General features: G+C 43.6%; 1 protein-coding gene across 4 annotated transcripts in view; it reads right to left on the bottom strand.

Moving 5' to 3' along the window:
* The window catches only part of Setbp1 (SET binding protein 1), a 364,342-nt gene that overhangs the window by 162,851 nt on the left and 180,553 nt on the right, over positions 1-20,938 (bottom strand). For all 4 annotated transcript variants that reach the window (XM_078030097.1, XM_040273487.2, XM_040273489.2 and 1 more), the window contains exon 3: positions 14,681-14,734. In XM_078030097.1, coding sequence (XP_077886223.1) covers positions 14,681-14,734 — 54 coding nt within the window. The remainder of the gene's footprint in view (positions 1-14,680; positions 14,735-20,938) is intronic.

The following is a 20,938-nucleotide window of genomic DNA, read 5'->3' on the forward strand; positions in this document are numbered from 1 at the left end:
GGCATACTTGTGAATTACTCAGAGTAGCTGGGGGGCAGGGGCAGTTCCAGTTCTCTAATGACCTTTTTCTGGTGTCTCAATCCAAAGTGAGGTTTTAAAAGATATGACCCAGAATTGAGAGGGGAGACCTTGGTCCCTGAGCTCCTGATGCTGCCTCTGGAAAGGCCTTTTGGGGTTGACAGTCCTCACCTGTGCAAAGGATGCTGGCTTGGAAAGGGTGTCAGAGGAAGGACACAGAGGAGACTGGATTCTGCAGAAATGGGGAGGAATTACATTTACATTGTTTATTGTTCCAGGTAAGTAGCTAGGATCCTTACATGTGCACTTAATCTTTCTTATACCAGGTGAGATGATATTGTTCCCTTCCTTGTACGTAGGAGAAAAGTAAGGCTCAAAAAGGTTATCCAGCTGGAACAAGGTCTCAAAGCTGGCAGTGGTGGAGTCTGAGTATGCAGCCTCAGGTCTCCCTGGCCTTGTACCTTGCCAAAAGCTTTTCTTACAGTCAATCCTTAAGTAAGTGTTCAGGCTGGGTGCTAACTAGGCACAGGGGAGTGGTTTCATTCCGTTGCTGGGAAATTCTTCCTATGTAAACTAGAAATCTGGCGCCTTTCAACCAATTCCCATTGGTTTTACTTTTACTTTGGGGAGCAATTAGTTTAGAAGCATTTCTAAATTTCTCATATACATAAAAGAGAAATGTACAGAGATGCCACATGTATTTACAACCAACTTCCCTGTTGTCTCATGTACGAGAGAGCAAAGGACAAAATGGAAAAGAGGTGTAAGAGTCTGAAGACCTTAGTTTTAATCCTGACTGAGTCACTTTACTACCTACCAACTGAAGCTTTTGAGAAAAATTCCTTAATCTGCCTCAACCTCTCCTTTTTTCTTCTGTAAAATGGAGTTCATTATGCAAATATTTCACCTGTTGTTGGGGCTCACCAAGTATAAGAACACATTTAAAACTGCCACATAAATGTAAGTTGCTTTTATTGTTTCTCACCCAGTATATGGGTTAATCACGTAACTAATTGTTTCACATATGCAAGGCTTTTAAAATGCCTCATAATACGTGTTCTTGGCAGTAGGATTTGGTAGAGGGTCCTGTAGCTAGTGTAGATGACTGAGTCTGCTGACACATAACCTGACTAACTATTCTAGACTGGTTCATGTTTAAGAAAAGTAAAATCACTACGAATAGCCCAAAGGCCAGGGTTTCTCATATGCCTTGTATTTATACATATATTTATTTTCAAGACATTGTAGAGGAAGATGGAGGAAGAGTATTGGTGCAAGAGGAGAGTTTATTTCATGAAGCCTGAGCCATGCCAATGCCTCTAATACTGGTCAGTTCCCAGGAGGGCAGACACATGATCGGACCTCATTGAGATTACATTTGAAGAATTATATCTAGATCTTCCCACGCGTGGTGCAGCCTATGTCAGTAAGTCAGAGCTGTCCTCTGGGTTCACATGTGAACAAATGAACCTCCCCACAGACAAGATCACTGAATATTTTCTAATTCATGCTGATGAGAAGGCCAGATGTAGCAGTTCCCTATCTGCCACTGGCTATGGAGTCACTGATGCTGGGTGCATATGGCATCATTTGATGCCCTCACCTCCATTCAATGTGTTATGTTATCTCATGGTTTCTGAGGGCCTTTCCTGTCCCTGGGGGTGTGCATGAGATGAGCTCTGCCTCTTATCTGAGAGTCAGGAGCATTATCTGAACAGCTGCCGGCTGTAGAAAGACTGGTGTCAAAACAAATGCACTGGTTGAAATGCTATTTTTATGAGAAACAAACACAAGTGCGGGCACATGCATGTACGTGCACACACATCCACCCACACACCACCCACACACAGACACACACACACATGTTCATGGAATGAATGATCTGAAAGGCTGCTGAAGCCCACACCACAAGCTCTTGCCATGCCAACCTGAGGTTCTATGACCTATGCTGCCCTCCCTGTCTGATGATCTGCCTGCCCCCCATCCTGAACTTGTGGGCAAGGAGCCTTCTGCAGCAGCTTGGAGAGGGAGGGCTTGGGGTGTCCGTGAGCCCGTCACTTGGAGGCACTGGAAGCTGCCTTTGAGTTGGAAGAATCCTTTCCTCAGCAGGCAAAGTGGCCTTTATCACTGGCATGAAGGAGGAAGGGGCAGGTGAAAATAAAAGCAATGACACAAAGGTTGCTTGTCACTAGGCAGAGGAAGAGAAGAGCTTCCCATTCTCCTCCAGGCTCTGGCCTCAGATGACAGCTGAGCATAAGTGGAATCAAATCAGCTTTTAGCTCTTCGGCGGCACCCCCAGAAACCATGATATAGCTTCCACTCGAGCTGTCAGTCAGGCCCAAGCACTCAGTAAATGCCCATGATTAGCGCCTTCCTCAATTGGGAGTGTAAATGGAGACTCGTAGCTCACTCAAAGTAGCTGGAGCTGCACACCCATTATTTCTACAGAGCCAAATGTAAACAGAAAATGAATGTTTCTGCACACTCTCCCAAGTTTTATTTCCTCTGCTAAAATGCTGCGGGTGGGGGAATGGATCTCTTTTGCTCTTATGATCGCTTTCCATATTTGAAATGATCTATATGTTTGACATTCCACCAAATGATTCTCAAAGGGAGACAATGAAAGCCCCCTTACCCCCGTTTGTCAGTATTTAAGGCTTAATGAACTCTTGGCGAGTTCTCTCCTCCCAGAGCTGTGTGTTTATTATTGCTGCTTAATAGTGATCTGTCCAATGCTCCAACGTGCCAGGAAGCCTTGCTCATAACCAAAAATAGATAGTAACTAGCTGGTTAATCTACAGAGAGGTTTTTCTGGAGATTGCCACATTCACTAAGAACTACCAAACCCAGCTGTGCTCTTTATATTTAAATCCCAGGCATTCTCCAATGAGAGGGAGCACGGGGTCCAGCCTGCCCCTGCCTCCATCTCAAAATAATCTCCCTCAGCTGTGCACGAATCTGGACCTAGAGAAGGACATTCAGAGCATTAAGCCTTTGGGTGCAAAAGATTCTCTACAAATGCACATTCAGAGTAAACAAAACCCATCAGGCCCCTGCTAGAGTCCGACGCCTGATTGCGCTAAACACATCACGCTGGAATCTGCAATTGGCAAAGTAATTGGCGTTATTACAGCTGATGGGGAATTTCTGATGCTGCCCGAGCTCTCTTTTGAAATAATACTCAGCCATTTAATTTGTCCAGCTCTCGTTTAGCTGATTGCTCTTTTCTGCTGGAGTTTATCAAGAATGAAGCACGCTGCCTCTCTAGACGCCTGCAGGCTGAGATTTCACAGGCCTTTCTTGCTGGAACATCACCCCCTCCTCATGCTCACCCTCTGCCTTAGGCCACTGTTCACAAGATGCCAATAATGCAATAGGTGCCAGGTAGGTGAATCCAACCGATTGAGTTCAAAGCCATCTACATTGGGTTATAATATCCAGCAGGAACTGAAGTTTTACTATGAAATCATTGTGAAAGGCAAATAAACCTTCAAATATCTGATTGTCCCTGAAAAGGCACACAAAACTTTTTTTTTAGTTCTAAAAAATAAGAGAAGTCATAGAAGATCTCTTCAGTGTAATCCCAAGGCCAGATGAAATTATCAAAGTTGCAGAATTTGTATGCATGCATTTTTATTAAGGAGTCTTATAGACTTTGGGCGCACACACAGACTTAGAATGGGCTCCACCAATAATTATCAATCATCTACTCTTTTGCTAGAAGCACACAGACTCTTTTTTACAAAATGCTCATCCTCCATTCCCCTTTTGGTATTTTTGTTCCTCTCCAGATCAAGGGTGGGAAAGCCAAATTTAGCCAGCTGTGTTTTCTCACAATTTGGATAAGGCTGGTATCTGGGCACAGACCTCTCTTTTTCCCATCAGCCAGCTACTTGCCCTGTCAGCACGTCAGCAATGGACTGCGTGCTGGAAACAGGAGTCTATAGGTCAGCATGGCTGTGTTTTGCAGGTGCCATGTCATTCAAATAGTCCATTAAATCCAGACCCCACATGTTCTTGGAATCATCTCTTGTTTTTTTTTTTTAAATGAATTTAGGGGTGGGAAAAGGCATTGCATAGAATCCTAAAAAGTTCCCACACCCTAACATGACCTTCCTGGGCAGGACCCATTCTGATGCCCTTTGGTACAGTTCAGCACTGATGTTTCTGGGCAATAAATCACTTTTTCTGGTTTTTGTTCTGAATATCCACCAGAAATATTCTAAGGATCACTGTTGGAATAAGGCAATACTCTGGTGGCTGAAAAAGCTCTTCATACATTTGTGAAAATCATTTTTAATACTTTATAGCATTTTAAAATACTTTTCTAGCTATTCTCATCCAGGAGTAAAAGATAAAGGGTTAATTTCCAAAGTACCCCAGGAGGTCAAGGAGGAAGCAATCAATGAGGGTGCCTGTGGGTGCTCTCCTCTTCCTGCCCAACAGTGCCTATCTAGTTGTTAGCCTGTTCTCTGTTCTTGCCCATCTCTGTCCTATTTATCTCCTGGTGTCATTTTCCCAGGGCCCTGGTGTCTGCCGTTGCTCACTTCAAATGGCAAGTGACACAAACCGACTTGTGAAAGGGCAGATGGATTTAGACTTTGTTTTCAGTTTGTGGCTTTTGGGGTTTTTCCCCTCTTGGGAAATCCCAAACTCTAATCGATATTGCTTGGAAAACTGCAATCTGTGATCTAACGGGCTCCAACAGTCCACAATCAATTTCAATTATGTAACTTATAAGAGTACTAAGAATTACAGTGCACATTTATGGAGTGCTTACACATGTCAGATGCTGTTCCAAGGGCCTATCCTTTTAATCCTCCTCAAAATCCCATGAGGTAGGTATCCTTGTTCTATTAAAGAGGACCCTGAGCTATGTCAAAGTCAAACAACTTTACGGAGGTCACATAACCAGGATAGCACAAAGTTGTGATCCAAAATTATCAGTTTGGGTCCAGAATTGGTGCTCTCAAAGACTGAACTATGAAGCAATGGGAAATGTTCTCTGTGCTCAAGAGAACAGCAAGGTGGGAGAGATTTATGTTTTGTTACTAACCAAGCGTCAATTTTTACTATTTATAGTAGTAAGGATTACAAGAATGTCACTCAAATTTCTTCTGTTCTGTGTAGCATTGGCTTGGGTCACCTGCTGCAAACATGGGTCCTGCCAGAAGCTCTGAGAAACATTTTTAGGAAGGTAGGAGAGATAAAAGGAAAATCAAGTGCAGAACCGGTGAGGGTGAGGAAGAGGGTGGCAATTCTAAGGGAAATAACAGAATTGTTTGTAGACGGAACACAGACTCCCAACAAGCTAGCAGATGGCTGGAGGAAGCTGCTTGAGATCTTCAAGCTGTTCAACTAGGAGGTCCCTCTCCTGCATCTGTCCTCTGACACCCCTCCATCAGTTCTTTTGTTTGGTAGAAGATAGAGGAGAGGGGTTGAATAGGTGGATAGGAGGACAAGAGGGTGGAAGGGTCAGCCATGCAGTAGGGTTAGACAGAATTTCAAAACTGAGTTGCTCATTTGCTGGAGAAGTGAGCCTTGTACTGTTTCTATGGTAGGTTTGAGACCATCCGGCTGAAGGAATTACAAAGACACCTTTTCTTCAGGCCTAATGCTGTTTTTATTCCCCACCCACCTTAGTTCTGGGGATGGAATCCAGGGCCTAGTGTGTGCTAGGCAAGTGCTCTACCACTGAGTCACATCTAAAGGTAAATTTGGATTTACTCTATACCAGTCATTCTTGGACCTTGACATATAGAGAGCAAAGTCACCCAACACACTAAAATTTCAGGCACAGGAAAATATGATCCAGGCCTAAATGAAGAGAATTACAGAAGAAAGTATAAGAAGTTCAAATATAGTCCTTTGCCAAAAGGACTGAAGAGGAAAACTAGAACAGAGGGGCCAGAAACAAGTAGACAGTGGAAAGAATCATAGAATAATTAGGGCTTTGGAGTCTCAAGGGGTCACAAAAATCACTAAATCCTATATCCTTGTTGCTAAGGTTTTATGTTTGTTTTTGTTTTGCAGAGGAGAAAGCTATAGTTGAAAGTGAGTGTTCTTCGATGTTAATTCTTATTGGTTGGCCTCACCTTCTTTCTATTTCTATGCTGAAAACTTGAGTTTAAATCAGATTTTGAAAGTCTACATCATATTTAAATGTACTAGCAGAGATAACTTATATTGATTTCTTTGATAGAGTGGAAAAACATCTCTGCATATGAATCACTCCCTTCTCTTCCAACCACCCACCTGCCATTTATCAATTTTCCTGCATTTGAACATCAGCATGCAGTTAGGCCTACCTGCACAAGACCCTCAGATGATCAGAATGTCTTGGGTGTAAGAAGCAAAATACTCACTGAAGTCGAAAGAGATTTACTATCCCAGGAGAGCTTATTAATACTTAAGAATATTCCACTGAAATGTCACATTCACTGGAAAACATCCGGAGAACTTCTCTTTGGGACCAAATGCCAATTCTGGTTTTTAAAAAATCCACTAAAAAAATTATCAAGACAGGCAGTGCAAAAAGTGTATATCTGGAGAATGAAATTGGATTTCATATAAGAAAATTAATAGTGCTAGTTTGGGTTTCAGTGAGAAGTGAGTGTATGCACATGAGAAAATATTTTTGTTAAAACTACTCTGTTAGGGGGCTGGGATTGTGGCTCCATGGCAGAACCCTTGCCTCACATGTATGAGGCACTGGGTTTGATCCTTAGCACCACGTAAAAATAAATAAGCAAAATAAAGGTACTGTGTCCATCAAAACTAAATATATATTTATTAGCATCGTAGATATAATTGAATGGGTTGTTTAAAGAATTATGGGAAGAAAGCCATGTTTAGCATAGGTATCCTAAAAGTGGCAGAAAAGATATATTTACTGGTAGAATTATTTTTTTAAAGAAGGAAAACTTTAACAATATGAATCTTCAATATAGGCTCACAGAAGAAAAAGACAAAGAAATAGTCCAAACCCCATTCCTGTATTAAAACTAGAAAAGCCCAACACTGGATAACTAGAACAGAGATTCTCAAATGATCTTGGGTGAAAGACCAGATTTTTATTCCAATGCATATTTTGTATGAATGTTTTAGTTAAAGGCTAAACTGTCACATGCTTGGGTACCTTGACAACATCAAATTGCAATGACAGATTTTAATCTCTTTCTCTAGTTGCCAGATGTATGTCATGGCCATCCAATGGCAGACACTTGACAGCCACCCTGGTTTGCAGCTCATTTTCTGTATATAATTGAACAAGATACCAAAGGTAGGTGGCACAGATGATCAAAGGTAAGATAAATTGTCTTAGCTAGGGAGGTTCATGGGATAGACCTCGTTTTAAGAGACACTGCAGTAGGTGACATTGGCCACCTACATGCATTCTCTTTCTGGGATAGTGTCATAAAGTTGAATCTTTTCGTGAATATCTTTTAGACCCAGAAAGAATGTTATGAGAACAATTGGAGGAGACCCTAGATTTAAACATCCTCACTGGCTTGTTTACCATCTTGGGCAAATCTCACTGGGTGAATGAAAATAGCAGGGGATGGGCATAGGTATGGACTTTATGAAACCCATGTAGCCATACTTCCTATGTCAGACCACAGGGCTGCTATGGAGATTGGATTCCAGGGACAAATGAGCCACAGCACACTCCTGGCATAGGGATCACCTGGCACAGGGATCACTCTTTGAATGGGAAGTCCTCCCTCTGCTTTCCTCTTCCACACTTCCTTTCTGTTTCAGTCTTTATCCAGAAAATGTGGAGCCCAATATGAATCCTGGAAAGCTTCTGAAAATACCATTATCTAGACCCCATCCAGAGCAATCCAAGCTAAACCCCTGGGGTTAGGCCTGGGCTACTCTAAATTTCACAAGCTCCCCTGATAATTCCTTTCTGCAGCTGAGGTATCCTTCAGTTTTCAAATGCAGGGAGCAAGGTGGTGAGAAGAAACAAGGAAGCACTGGGAGAAGCCCTTGCTTCTGTACTGCCTGAATTGGGAATGGTTCTTCCCAAATGCTTGGGACTATCACGTGGTGAATTCAAGACAAGCCATCTTTGTGGCTGGATGTCTTGTGCCATCTACTTCTGTCTCAATTTAAGTTTCCTCCTTGGTAGATGGGACAACTACCACCACCATGTCTCTCCCTGTGAGAGTCTGGGAAAGAAAGGGATGAGAACGATGGAAATTCTTTGCCAAGATAAAAGGATCTGAAATGCTCTACAGCAATTTTCTGTATTAGTCTAAGATGTAGAGTTTGCTTTTTCTTAGAGTCTGAAAACTCAATGTAATATGCAAAAAGGAAGATGGAGCTCTTTGTCTTGTTTCTACCAAAGGTCAGGCAGGATTTGACTTATCTTAACCATGGAGCTGAAGTCTAATACAAGGTGGCAGATCATAAGTGGCTCAGACATTGGAGCCAGAGTCCTGGGTTCAAATCCCACTTCTGCCACTTATAGGCTTAGGGGCCTTAACTTATCTGGGCTTTCCTGTTCTTTCTTATAAAATGGGGCTATTGTAATTAGCTGGCTTTACAATGGCCATGTGAGGATTGGATGAGATGATGCATGTAGAATTCAAAGAACACCTTTTGGCCCACTGTACCTTTGCAGCAAGGCCTTGGCATGGACATATTCAAGCAAAGGCAGCATGAACATATCTAACACTCACTCCAATTGAGTCCAAAAGGGACAGGGTCCTCTGGAAACTCCAGAGTTACCATCTTTATAGCTGTTGGTACTGAACTTAGAGGAGACTGATGATGTCCACTTAGGATCAAATCAAAGAATGGTGATATGCTGCTCTGAAAAACATGATCAATCCTGAAAGAACAAGCAAGCTAGGCCCTCGGGGATATAATGCTAAAAGGAGGAGCTCTCAGAAGACTGTACCTCACCAGCTACATGTGCTACTTCTCCGTGTAGGAGTACCTCTGCAAAACAAAACCACGAGACACAAATGGAAGCTTGGCTCCTGCCATGGCTCCTGCCAGGGCTCTGGCCTTCATTTTTGTTGGGAGATGATCACAGCTAGGGTTTCTTTCTACTCAGAAACTCTAGGCATACCTTCCTAAAAAAAAGCTTCTCTTCACAGATCTCTAGGAGTTCTGTAATTAAAATTTCTGTGTGAAGATGCATGGAGCCAGGATTTGCTGCAGGTGGTAGTGTCCCCTGGTGATCACTGAGTAGGATGGACCATGAGGCCTGAGGAGAATGGAGTAAGGGTTCATCTGGGAAGGACAATGTCCTTCTCCTTTGGATGCTGGGTTATAATCATTCTTAACTCAGGAGTGAACAGTGCCCTTCTTCTGCACCCCTGTTTTGGTTAACAGCACCACCATTTCTCCATCCAGGCAAGCAGTCCCTGGCTCAACTGATTTCACCTCCAGATCTCATATTCCTTCCCTTGGCAGCATCTCCAACATCATAGTCAGTTTCATTCCCTATATTTTCCCCTATGGACCAATGGCAAAGCCTTAAGGATGGGCCCCCTCTTCATCTCTTTACACCAACCTCCAACAAAGTGGTCTCCTAGTGTTACATTTCTGACTCTTGCCTGTTCTCAGACTTTTAATGGCTGAAGTATGACTCCCACTGTTCTTCAGTTGCATGCAAATTCCAACCTATGGATCCTGATTCAAAACAATTGTAAAATGGTGGGTTGAGATAATCTGAAAAATCTGAATATGGACTGGGTATGAGAAAATACTAAGGAACTGTTGTTGATTTTTATAAGAGTGATGATGGTATATACAGGTTTAAAGAAAGAGATAAATCAATCAATCACTTATTGGTTTAGATAAGCTTCCTCAAGTATTTAATTGAGTACAGTGGCATGATGCCTGAGATTTGTTTGAAAATACTCCATCCAAAAAAGTAAATTATAAACCAAAGTAACTGGGAATGGAGATGAAATAAGATGGGCAAGATGGTATTGGTTATTGAAGCTGGCCCTGTGGTATGGAGTCAGTTCATTTGACAAGGACTTTGTGGACTGGTAATTAAACCACTGTTAGCTTAAAAATTGGTCATGACAGGAACATGTACACCACAAAAGTCAAAAAGTGCTACCCACGTGGGCTTTTGTAGCAGCATTCTATTGAAGTTGGATAGTAGATATATGGATATATTTTATTTTCATGCCTACTTTTGTGCATATTTGAAAACTTCAATAGTATTTATTTACTTTTTGAAGTTAAACTACTTTTCCAGGTTCTAAGATCTGAAATTTGGCTCCATTGTAATTTCCAGGTTATTTCCCACAGGGCTCCTCTGAGGCAGACAAGTCTTCTGAATACACCCAGGCACTGCCACCCTTGTTGTGACCTTCATCCAGGCCTCCCCTGCTCTAGAAGAAGTTCACCATCTCAATTCTCACCTGTCCTGGCCCAGGTGCATGCATCTCTGCCTAGAAGACTCCCACACTTGCTCCATACAGATAAAATTTCTCCTTCATCTGAAATTTTGAATTAACTTAACTGGTACTACTCTCATGGATGGAATAATTAAATTTGTTGTACATGCCAGGCCTCCTACTAAGTTGCTCTTACATGCATTGTCTGACTGAATCTGCACAACAATCAATGAGATAAGCCACACAACAGTTTTGCTTAATAAGAAAATTGAGGATCATAGTCATTAGATAGCTTTCCCAGGGTCACAAAGTTGACACTGGTGCCAGAATGTTCCAGAACTGTCAACTGGTAGGGAAGGGGTCTGTGCACAGCAGGGAGTCCCACACAAAGGTATGGCCTGAATACTTGTTGAATAAAATGGCAACTCAGTGACTGAGAGCCCTGTTTTCTCTACACTGGAAATGTTTTCCTGTATGTCACACTTTATTCTCTCCTCACCTTTCACATCAATGTACCCTTGGCCATAATTAACAATTAACATTTTAGAAACTCATTAAAAATGGCTACCCTTCACAGACTGCTCTCACACTTGTCCCATCCTTGAAGTACTAGTCCATTTTTCATCTCCTCTGAGATGAAAGGAAGTTTACATAGCAGGGAATACCGAGCATTTTAGCCCAGTCTCTCTTTTGTAGGGGATGCTTCTCCGTAAGGTCACTTTTCCAACACTATGGCTGGGTACAGGGAGCCTGCAATTGATTGTTCCCCATGCTGGTTATTTCTTTATCATACCCCCACCCAGGGCCCTCATCAGCATGTGCAGAAGTTGGTGGGCCATCTACTACAAAGTTTCAGGAACCTTCACATCTCTGTAGGAACCAAGAAATAAAAAAAAAAAAAAAAAAAATATTAAAAAGTGAATTCCAAGAAGCTTTGCATGTTATTTATGTCCTAGATCAGGGCACAGGGTGCTAGCCTCTGCTTGGATGCTCCTCGAGATCTCAGCCTGCAAAAGGCGAGTGAGAAGGGAGTATAAATAAATGATGGTATTGGTAACTAGTACAAGAATAGCCAGTTGCTAGGTGACTTTCCAGGGACATGGGAAGCATGCAAACAAACAAAAAAGAAGGTAATAAAAAAGCATACAAAATATAGCACCAATTTTAAAAAATCTGATAGGTTTATATGTCTAGGCAGAACTAAGTGGGAAGATTATAACCCCAAAATGCCATCATCTGTGTTCCTGGGGTTGAATAAGAGATTGGCTTGTATGGTATTTGGTGTATTCTAAGCTTCTACAGTGAACACTTAGAGCTTTTAGGTTAGGGGTCAAGGAATACACGAAAGAGGAGGAGAAAACTTATACTAAAGAGACATGGATGCCAGCTCTTATTCTTCTTGGTGGTAGAGAGGAAGGGTCCAGCAAAAGGAGAAGAGGGTCCTCACTTCCAATTACCCAAAGGCTAGAAGGGAAAGGAATCAAGTGTGTCTGTTGCATCAAAAGGCAAGAACAAGATGTTAGAAGATAAAAGGAGTCATGTTTTGGTGGGTAAACCAAACAAGAGAGAAAAGTTAGAGTGGTTTAAGTGTGAATTTCGGAAGCTTGTACATTTGGGCTTTGAAAACTTGCTGAGAACATTATCACCTCCCTGTCATGGCCTGACTCTAGGAAACAGTTGTAGCCTGTGGCCCAGAGGACAAGCTCATCACCTCTGGGAAGACCGCCCACCACCACCATACAGTAGCTTAGACAGTGTGGCCTCTCAGGCCCCACCTGCAAAGTCATGTGTTCCTTTCTATGACGGAGCATGCTGCCTTTGGAAATCAATAAGGAAAGGAAGAAAGGCAGATCTTCACTTCTCTACCCTCCTCTGCTCTATCTGGAAGCTAAGAGTACAGGGACAGACAGACAAAACAGCCCAGCCCAATACAGATGCTACTTTCACACTTTCAAAGTCATCAAAGACTAGTGAAGAAATCATAACTATCTTCTTCAAGTGGTTTGCAACACCAACAAGCAAACAAAACAGGCATCAAAGGAAGAACAAAACCCATCTACACTCCAGTGGTAAGTGTGGACCATGAGAAGGCTGAAAGGCTAGTCACAGTCGTCTCAGGGAGGGTTCCTCCTGAGTCCCTCCTGACAGCCAGTGACAGGTCCCGCAAGGAACATGCCCATGAATTATTGCAGGCATCAGGATGCATGGGGCTGTTTTCATCTGAAACCCAGAGAAAGAAAGGGAAAAATAACAACAAAAGCCAACAATTTGGTGCAATGGGGTTGGAGGGGCAGCCCAAACCATGTGGGCAGCTTTGTTTCTATTTGGAAAAGCACCCAAAGGGTGGTGTTGACTTGGGGCACATCCAAGTGGTTTTGACTTAGGAAAAACACTGGAGCATTAACTTTGATCTGGGCATTTGATCTGGGCATTACATGCTGGCCACAAGGTTCCTAGGACTTCCTGGCCTCAGAAACAGGCATCCTGAGAGTGAAAAATACACATGGATGCTTCCAAGCTCAGGGAGATGATATACAGATGGAATAATGTGAAAGGGCTGAGCAGAACCAGGGTACTGGAAACTCTGGGATGCATGTCAGGGAGTGTGGAAACTGTCCTTCCAGGATCCTGCCTGCAAAAATGACAGATGAGCCTCAAACATGTCAAATTTTCTCTTCACTTAAGAGTTCACGTTAAATCTAATATCTAATGACATATGTAAATGAACATGAGAGAACAGCACCCCAGGAAGAAGCCATGCCCTCCCCTGATGTTCACATATTCACATACACACATGCATGCACCTTCTGTAAACTCAGTCTGCACTATGTACCTTTCCAAGCAGCAAAACAGTATCCCCTTTCCAATGAATTTTCAGACAAAAATTAAAAAGACATCTTCAGCTGGGATGCCAGTGCATATGCATGGAGGTGTGGGGGAGCATGGGATGTGGGCAAATGTTGATTTTCTTCTGCTTTAGCTTCACATTCCCTTAGGTCCACTAGAATAGGTACTTTAAATACCAGTTTTCAGTGACTGGCAAAAAGGCTCACTTGCCATCTATTTCTCCAAACTCCCAGGAACTCTCACAGAGGATCCACAGACTCTGATGGAGACACTCCACACTGGCACAGGGGTCTAGTTTTTTACTTTCACTAATGGTCCCTGATTTCGCTATTCTTCTTCCTCCAGCCTCTCACGGTCCACTCTGTGTCCTTGTTCCCTCCCTCCATGTGATCTAGGGATACTTCCCTTAAGGGCTTTGTCCTCAGTGGAAGGGCACTTAGAGGAAGGAACCCACAAGGGAGAAAGAAGCACAGTGAGGTCACCAGTGTTCTTGCATGTGAAACATGCTTAAAGAAGAAAACATGCCAAATACATGAAACTCTTGCTATTAACAAATTGCGTGCCATACCTAAGAAGTCTGCCAGCATCGGCTGTGAAGACTTTTCCACCAAGGCAGAGCACTATATGATCATAAGGCCAGCACTTGATTGGGGTGAGGGCAAGTTTCATAAGGAAAAGGGACAGGGCCTGAGCACCAAAGCCATGGTTTTTTACGGGACTGACCTTTCTATTATGCTGTATTTACACAGTCCCCTCTTCAGGAGGGGACTGGAGCTTCTGTGTGTCTGGTCTCTCTCTGTGTGTGTAGACAATGACTCTCCTTCCAGAGACAGAGAGGATGATTTCCTATTTTCTCCTCTGCTAAGCAGGTCCCAGAAAGCCTCTGCCTGTACCCTCTTGTGGTTGGCCCATGGTGACCTCCAGACAGCATTCTGACAAGAGATAACAGTGGCCCATTTCCTGATCAAGATCAGCAAAACTCAACTGTCTGCCTCTGCAGGAGTCTGAAAATTAACCTCACCACCAGACCATGACTGCAAGGCATTTGCACATGAAGATTACAGAAATGTGAATATCCTGTCCAAACAGAGAAAAATACAGGGGAGGACCCCAGCCCCAGCCCACTCTCTGCCCACTTCAATTCAAACCTCTCTTAAGCTGAGTAACCTACCACTCAACATGCCAAACATCTTGATATAAATTTTGTTTTGCTATAAAACACCAAGAGAGCAAGAATAGAATGAAGTTGTTCTGCCCACAGTCGGGTGAGAGAGGAGCTAGAGGGAGTGGAGCTACCAGGTCATTCTCACGGTCAACACCTGAAGTCAGAGATGCTGGAGGTCCCAGGTGGACGTTACTATCCTGGAGTCAAGTTCATTCACTCATGGCCAAATCACAGAACATTTTACTCACTTAAACTTTGAAAAAGCCTCAGGGGAACTCACCTGTGGCTGAAATCCTTTGAGGTCGCTGGCTGCAAGGTCACTGGCTGTGAGGAGCTGGAAAAGAACAAAGGAGATTTCCTTAATGATACTTCTCACAGTTTGCATACAGCATCCCCAAGACCTGGGCACAGCAGAGCCTGGGTCAGAGCTCAAGAAGTATAGCCACTAGAGGTAAAGGTGGTGTTTCCAGGAATCTAGACCGGCTGGTCTTCTCTCTGTGTGCCCATCACCTCTCTGATTTCACCTCTCCCTTGCTGCCCTGCCCTCCTTTCCTTGTATGTGCTACCAATTCTGCAAAGGCCTTAAATAAGAACAAGAGCTATGGTTGGACTTCAGGAGAACGACTGGCTCCCTGAAACTGTTTGTCCATGTAATTATGTGTGAGTCTATAGATGTATACATTTCCCAAGGGAGAAGGCCCCTGGCTTTACTCCTACTATCAAACTAGTAATACAAGAAGTTAATAATTATGGTTTCAGAGACAAAGACCCATCTTCTCCGGGAAGGATTTTTCTTTCTCTTTTTTAAAATCAGAGCAATTAAAATGACCCTTTCTTCTTTTCATTTACACGTGACTCAGTTTACCTCAATCCTTGTGCTGCCTGAGATTTTATTTACTACTTAGATGTTCATAACTTATACTTCAAACAATCACATACAACAAACAAGACAGAATAAGAGTCAAGTTGATGCATATTTCCACACTTCTCTGCTTAATCAATGTTGAAGGATAAGGTTAAAATATTTATATATATATACATATATATTCTTGGTAGTACATGGCACCAGAAAAGCACTCAATAAAACACATGATTGATTAATGAAATAATCACATTCTTTATTATTGCTTTAAAAAATGCTGGGAATGGTTGGGATAAAGAGACAAAGGAAAGAAGCTCATTTTGATTGCAGGAGTATGATGGCTAGCTTTGTTAGACTTGGAGAGCATTTCATGAAAACCAGGAAAGATTTCATGTTTTCTGTAACAATATTTTGTTTGATTCAAAAAAGAGAAGGAGCCATGCTCCTCCAGCCTCCAGAAAAACTCAATGGGATTTTTAGCTTCCCTCAGGGACTCTGCCAAAGGTGATACCTAAGTGTAGCTAGAGCTGAGGTCATTTTCTCCACTCACCCTTTCTGTGGGCAGGCATTCTGATAAACAACCAGTTTGTCCCCCCTGGTTGTAATTAAACAATCAAGCAACAACCCACTTGGCCACTTGCCTAGGCACTAAGGGACAACATCATTAGAAGACCCAGCCTCCATCTTCAAGGGACTTGCAGTTAAAGGGTCAGACATGTGCATTTCAATACAAGTAGCATGTAGCAGAGGGCCCGTGTCAAACTTGAAGGATGATACAAGAGAGGTCACGGTAAGGCTGTTGAAGTAAGATGGAATTTGAATTGAGCCTTAAAAATGAAAAGGTGGCAGGAGTTGAAAGAGCACAGGCAGAGCGACAGAGGCTCACCAGTCCCAATGCACCAGACTGTGTGTCTATCCAATGCCAGCCACAACCTCCTCCAGGAGAAATGGGGGTGGGAGTAGGGGACAGGATTTGATGCACAGAGAATGGCCTGGGTCCCTGCACACTGGTTGCTACTTTATATAATTTTTCTTTTTCAATTTTCACAACCCCTTCATGAGACAGAAAGTACTTCCACTTCATGGATGGGGATAATCAAGACTTAGCAAATTAAGTAACATTTGCTAGGTCTCATGTTAGTACGTGTATTTAGGATTTTAATCCCAAACTACACTTTCTCAAAGTTCAGTCTCTTTCATCTATGATAAGATGACTCTAAATTATAGCACATCGGAGACCATTTGTTGAGGGGCTGTGGCATAGGAAAAAGATGAGTGCTAGAGTGTTAGTCACATGAGCCACAGGCAGTAACATGAAGCTTGTGTTCTGGTGAATAACCCTTAGCCAACCCTTCCTCCAGACACTCTTACTTAGTTGGTGATGATCATCCACCCTTCTGAATTTATCAGTACAACCTAAGCCTCTGATCTGAACTGGGCATAGCGGGAGGAGGGCCAAATGCCGGTGGGGCTGGGTATGGGCAAGGGAGTAAACTTTGCAAGACACAGCCAGCAACACGTGTTTGCACATAGGAATCAGCCCAAATCCTCCGGCCCTGTGAGGAGTAGCTAGCAGAAACCCTTCCAGCACCTCCAACAGGGCTCCCCAGGTAAGCAGGAGGCAGGAGACCAAAAAATGTACATTTATCCTAGTCCTGAGATCCTGCCACTAAAAATAAACCACAAGTGTGTTCAAAGCATCTTAAAATATGCACTATTTCCTCATGTCAGTGGTTTTGGGATTGAGAAAAGACCAGATCCATGTGCTTGATTGGAACTGGAGATCCAGCATCTTTGGTTATGACTCATTATGTCTCTGACTCAAAGTTAAGGTTTATTCCACTCTCCCAGGTAAACTTAGATCCTCTTGTTCCCTCTCTCAGGAAGGCATCCCATGTGTACAGTTTAATTCTTATTTCTTGAAATTTCCATTCTGTGCTCTGGTATGGATCTTATTCTTTTCTTTATTCGCCTAACAAGAATATGCCCATCAAGACCATTTCTAACCAGAATACGGTTGGCATATTATCTTCTGGACATACACTTAGTCACTAAATAACCTGTTGGTCAAATAACTTAAAAGGAAAAAAACGGAGAATATTGTCAACCCCGAGGTGAGGGCGAGAACGAGTAAATTGCTGAGCGTGGAGAACAGAAGTGTGAGAGGCAGCTTAAGGCCTCCTTCAAGCTGACAAAAGGAAATGGCACTCAGCACCAGGCGCGTTTCCTGCGTGAAGGAGCCACTCCAATATTTGAATGAATTAATCAGCTCCCACGATGGCAAGCCTGCACTTCTCGACCCGCTACCGGTTTTATGAGAGAATATTGGCTTATACTTCAGTGTGTAGAAGTCAGAGGTTACATTTAAGCAAGAACTGTATGCAAGTGAAAGAGGCTGAACCGGGAATGAATGCACCACCAGGCACAGTGAGGGCTCTCCCTTTCCTGCAGATGAGACAGGGGCAGGATGAATGGGCCCATCCATCCCCAGCTCAGCTGCGCTGGTTCCTCTGAGGCTGAGTGGGAGGGTTCAGGGAGGTGGCATCAGAGATAGTAATCAAGAAATTTCTAAAACTCCTGCACTCCCTTATCTTGGACCTTCTGATTCTTTTCCTTTTTTTTTTTTCCCCAGTGCTGGGGATAGGACCCAAGCACTGTCTTGCACATGCTGGGCAAAGGGCGCTACCACTGAGTGACATCTCCATTCTCTCACCTTGCAGATTCTGAATATGTTATTCACAGTCTAGTGGGCATTGACAGTGGCAGTTGACCTGCAAGCAGCCAAAGGCAAACCTTGTCACCTGCCCTCTGTGTGTATGAAGAAACCTGTCTTTCCTCACCGTCAAGCCACAAACTCCCTGCCTGCCAAGCTCTAACTAAGCTGTGACCAAATGCAAGTTCTTGGGCAGAAATACAACCCCTGCACTGTGAGCATTCCCCAAAGTGGGTGATTTCTTAGAAGACCACACATTCTGCACCCAGGAAAAAGTGCTCAGGTTTTGATGAGAAGTATAGGACAAGAAAGCCTACCTCTGTTTCAAAATCACAGACCACCTAAATCTGGACTCTTTGGTGCCAAGGCCTGAAAAAGACAGTTGCCAGTTCCCGAGGAGGAAGAGGATATCACTGTGTCCTCAGAGGAATCAGCAGTCACTTGTACGGGATCTGGGGTGACAGAATGTGATCCTGACAGTGGCAGCCCCACTGGTCCCCTCCCTCCCTTCAACCGGAATGACTCTGCCTCTCCCTGTCTGTTGAATGCAACTTTCTTGGAAGACAAATGTCCTACAACCAAAGCAAGTTTTGAAAACTCTTACTTTGTAGAAAAAAAAAAGCTAAGGGACATACCCAAGATCACATTGCTAGTTCACAGATGCCTGCACGACTCTCTTAACCCCCAGGCCATCTGAGGACGTCTCCTCTAATCAAAGGTAGCTTGATTAAGTGGACCTGGCATGGCATCCTCTGTTTTTAGTCTGAGGGATGGATGGGACTGATCATTTTGTCCAGTTATATGCCAATCAGCTGCTGACTTTATACTGAAGGTCAGGTGGGAACATTCAGGAATTCAGGGGAAACTGAGGCAGGCAAGAAGAGGTAAACCTGTTTTTCACTAAAGCCATTGCCTACAAAAGCCCAGGACAAGACCCTTCCCCACTGTCAACCCTTCTGGCACCCTATTCCATTCAGTCCCACTGGGAAGCAGTGGCCATGGCAGCCTCGCTGTGTGGGGAGGAACTGATGACAGGCAGACAGAAAGCAGGAGGAAAATGAAATCCACCATGGCTCTAGGGACTTTAATCAGGCTGCAGTAAATGAAAAGGATCCTGCCTTTCCCAAGGTGGCTACTGTCTGCACCACTCCCAGCTAGAGGGCTGAGGAGAGAGAAGGGCAGACAGAATTACATTTAAAAGGCAAAGGAAGGAGAAAATTCTTTCATCTCCCTGGTAGAGGAGGGCAGTGTTCCTGGGGCCCTGCTCAGACCAATCTCATTCCTGACACGTCCTCCTGCTCTCTGGAACAGTCCGTGTTCAAATATTAGAATGACCCTGCCTTCTGTTTTTGAAGAGATGTAGTTTCTCTTGGCTTACAGGTTTTTGTTTTGGTTTTTTTTTTTGAGGGGGAATCTATCTATGCTCAAAGAAAGGGCTGCAAGGGGAAGATGACAGGAGGTAAGGGAGCTTCAGGGGCTGAGAAGAGAAATCCCTTCAGTTTCCCAAGCAGAGGCATTTTGTTCTCTTGTCCTCCTTCTCTGCTATCTAAATAGGATTCTCCCTTTGCTTCCCTCACCAAAATTCTCCCACAGGACAGCTCCAGCCACTCCATGACCACAGTGGGCCTAGGATGGTCCACTCAAATAGCCATGCTCCTGCTTGCAAACTCCATAGCTTCTAAAGTTTCCTCCCTCTGAAGGATCTGTGCCATGTTACTCTCTCTCTTGTTCCCAGGGACATCATTCCCCTCTTCTGGCCCTCTATCAAAAATATGCACCACACCATCATAGGATAGGGCCCAGAAGATCCTCACCCATCCTTCAGGATGACCCAGGACATTTGCATCTGGGAAGCGGGTCACGGACACAGAAGTGGGGAAGGACAGAGGTCATGATGGACATCTGGCTAGGAGGAACACAGACTGACTGACACACAATGAGACAAACAGAAGCCTGGTGGCTCTGGGACCCTTCAGATCATCTGCTCTTCCCAGATATTTCATCTCTTATGGGTTAGAGATGCTAGCATGTGAATGGATGGATGGATGGATGCATGCATCCATAGGCAGTTAAGTAGAAAAATAAAGGAACAAAGACAACAAATGAGCCAAGTTCAAAATTTCCTTCAAAGATACCATCCTTTCATTAAGTGAGCCTTCAACCTCACCTTCTCTCCTTTCAATCTGTCCTCCTTTCCCTTTCCTGTTCTGAGGGAAGGGGTCTTCTATTTCCTCTTTATTTTGGGAAGCGTCACTTGCTTCTTATTTTGGGTATAGAAGAGAAGCTGACTCCATCCTGCTCCAACCCCTCAACTCACAGAAACATCTGCAGCAGCCCATGTAAAGGCCAATGCCCCAGCAAGCCAAGACAAGCACCCATTAATATGTGTGTTTGAGGGTGCTACAGTTTTAACTAGACTCACTCTAGAGGAAACTGAGGACCGGAAAGATTAAATAATTTATCTAATGGAAATTCTGGAGAAATGAATCCAACCACACAGGTATAACCAAAAGAATGTTTCAGATGTCATAGGGCTGGAGATTGAAGGATTATGGAGGGGTAGGAAGAATTCCAAGTATGTCAGGTATCAAGAGAGAGAAGAAGTCAACACAACAGGCCCTGGACCACAGAAGGAAGCAGGACATTGGAACAGGGGGGTTAAATGGAACCAGCAGGCTGCTACTCAACATAGGATGACAAATGGAACATGGTCACACAAAAGAGCATTAGACCCTGGGAGGGAGAAAACTTGTATCCTAGCCCTGGTTCTGCTGCAACTCACTATGGCATATTTGAAAGGATCATTTAACCTATTCAAATCTCTTTTTTTTTTTTTGCCACCTATTGAATGAACTCTGTGCTCTCTCTTGTCCCACCCTTCCAGCATCTCAAAGTGTCCCTTTCATTTCAGGAATGAAAAAGAGATGGAGGGGGCACTATCTAGTTTCCTCTCTCCCCTCTTT

This window comes from Ictidomys tridecemlineatus, chromosome 13 (genome assembly GCF_052094955.1).
Source record: "Ictidomys tridecemlineatus isolate mIctTri1 chromosome 13, mIctTri1.hap1, whole genome shotgun sequence".
Lineage (NCBI taxonomy): Eukaryota > Metazoa > Chordata > Mammalia > Rodentia > Sciuridae > Ictidomys > Ictidomys tridecemlineatus.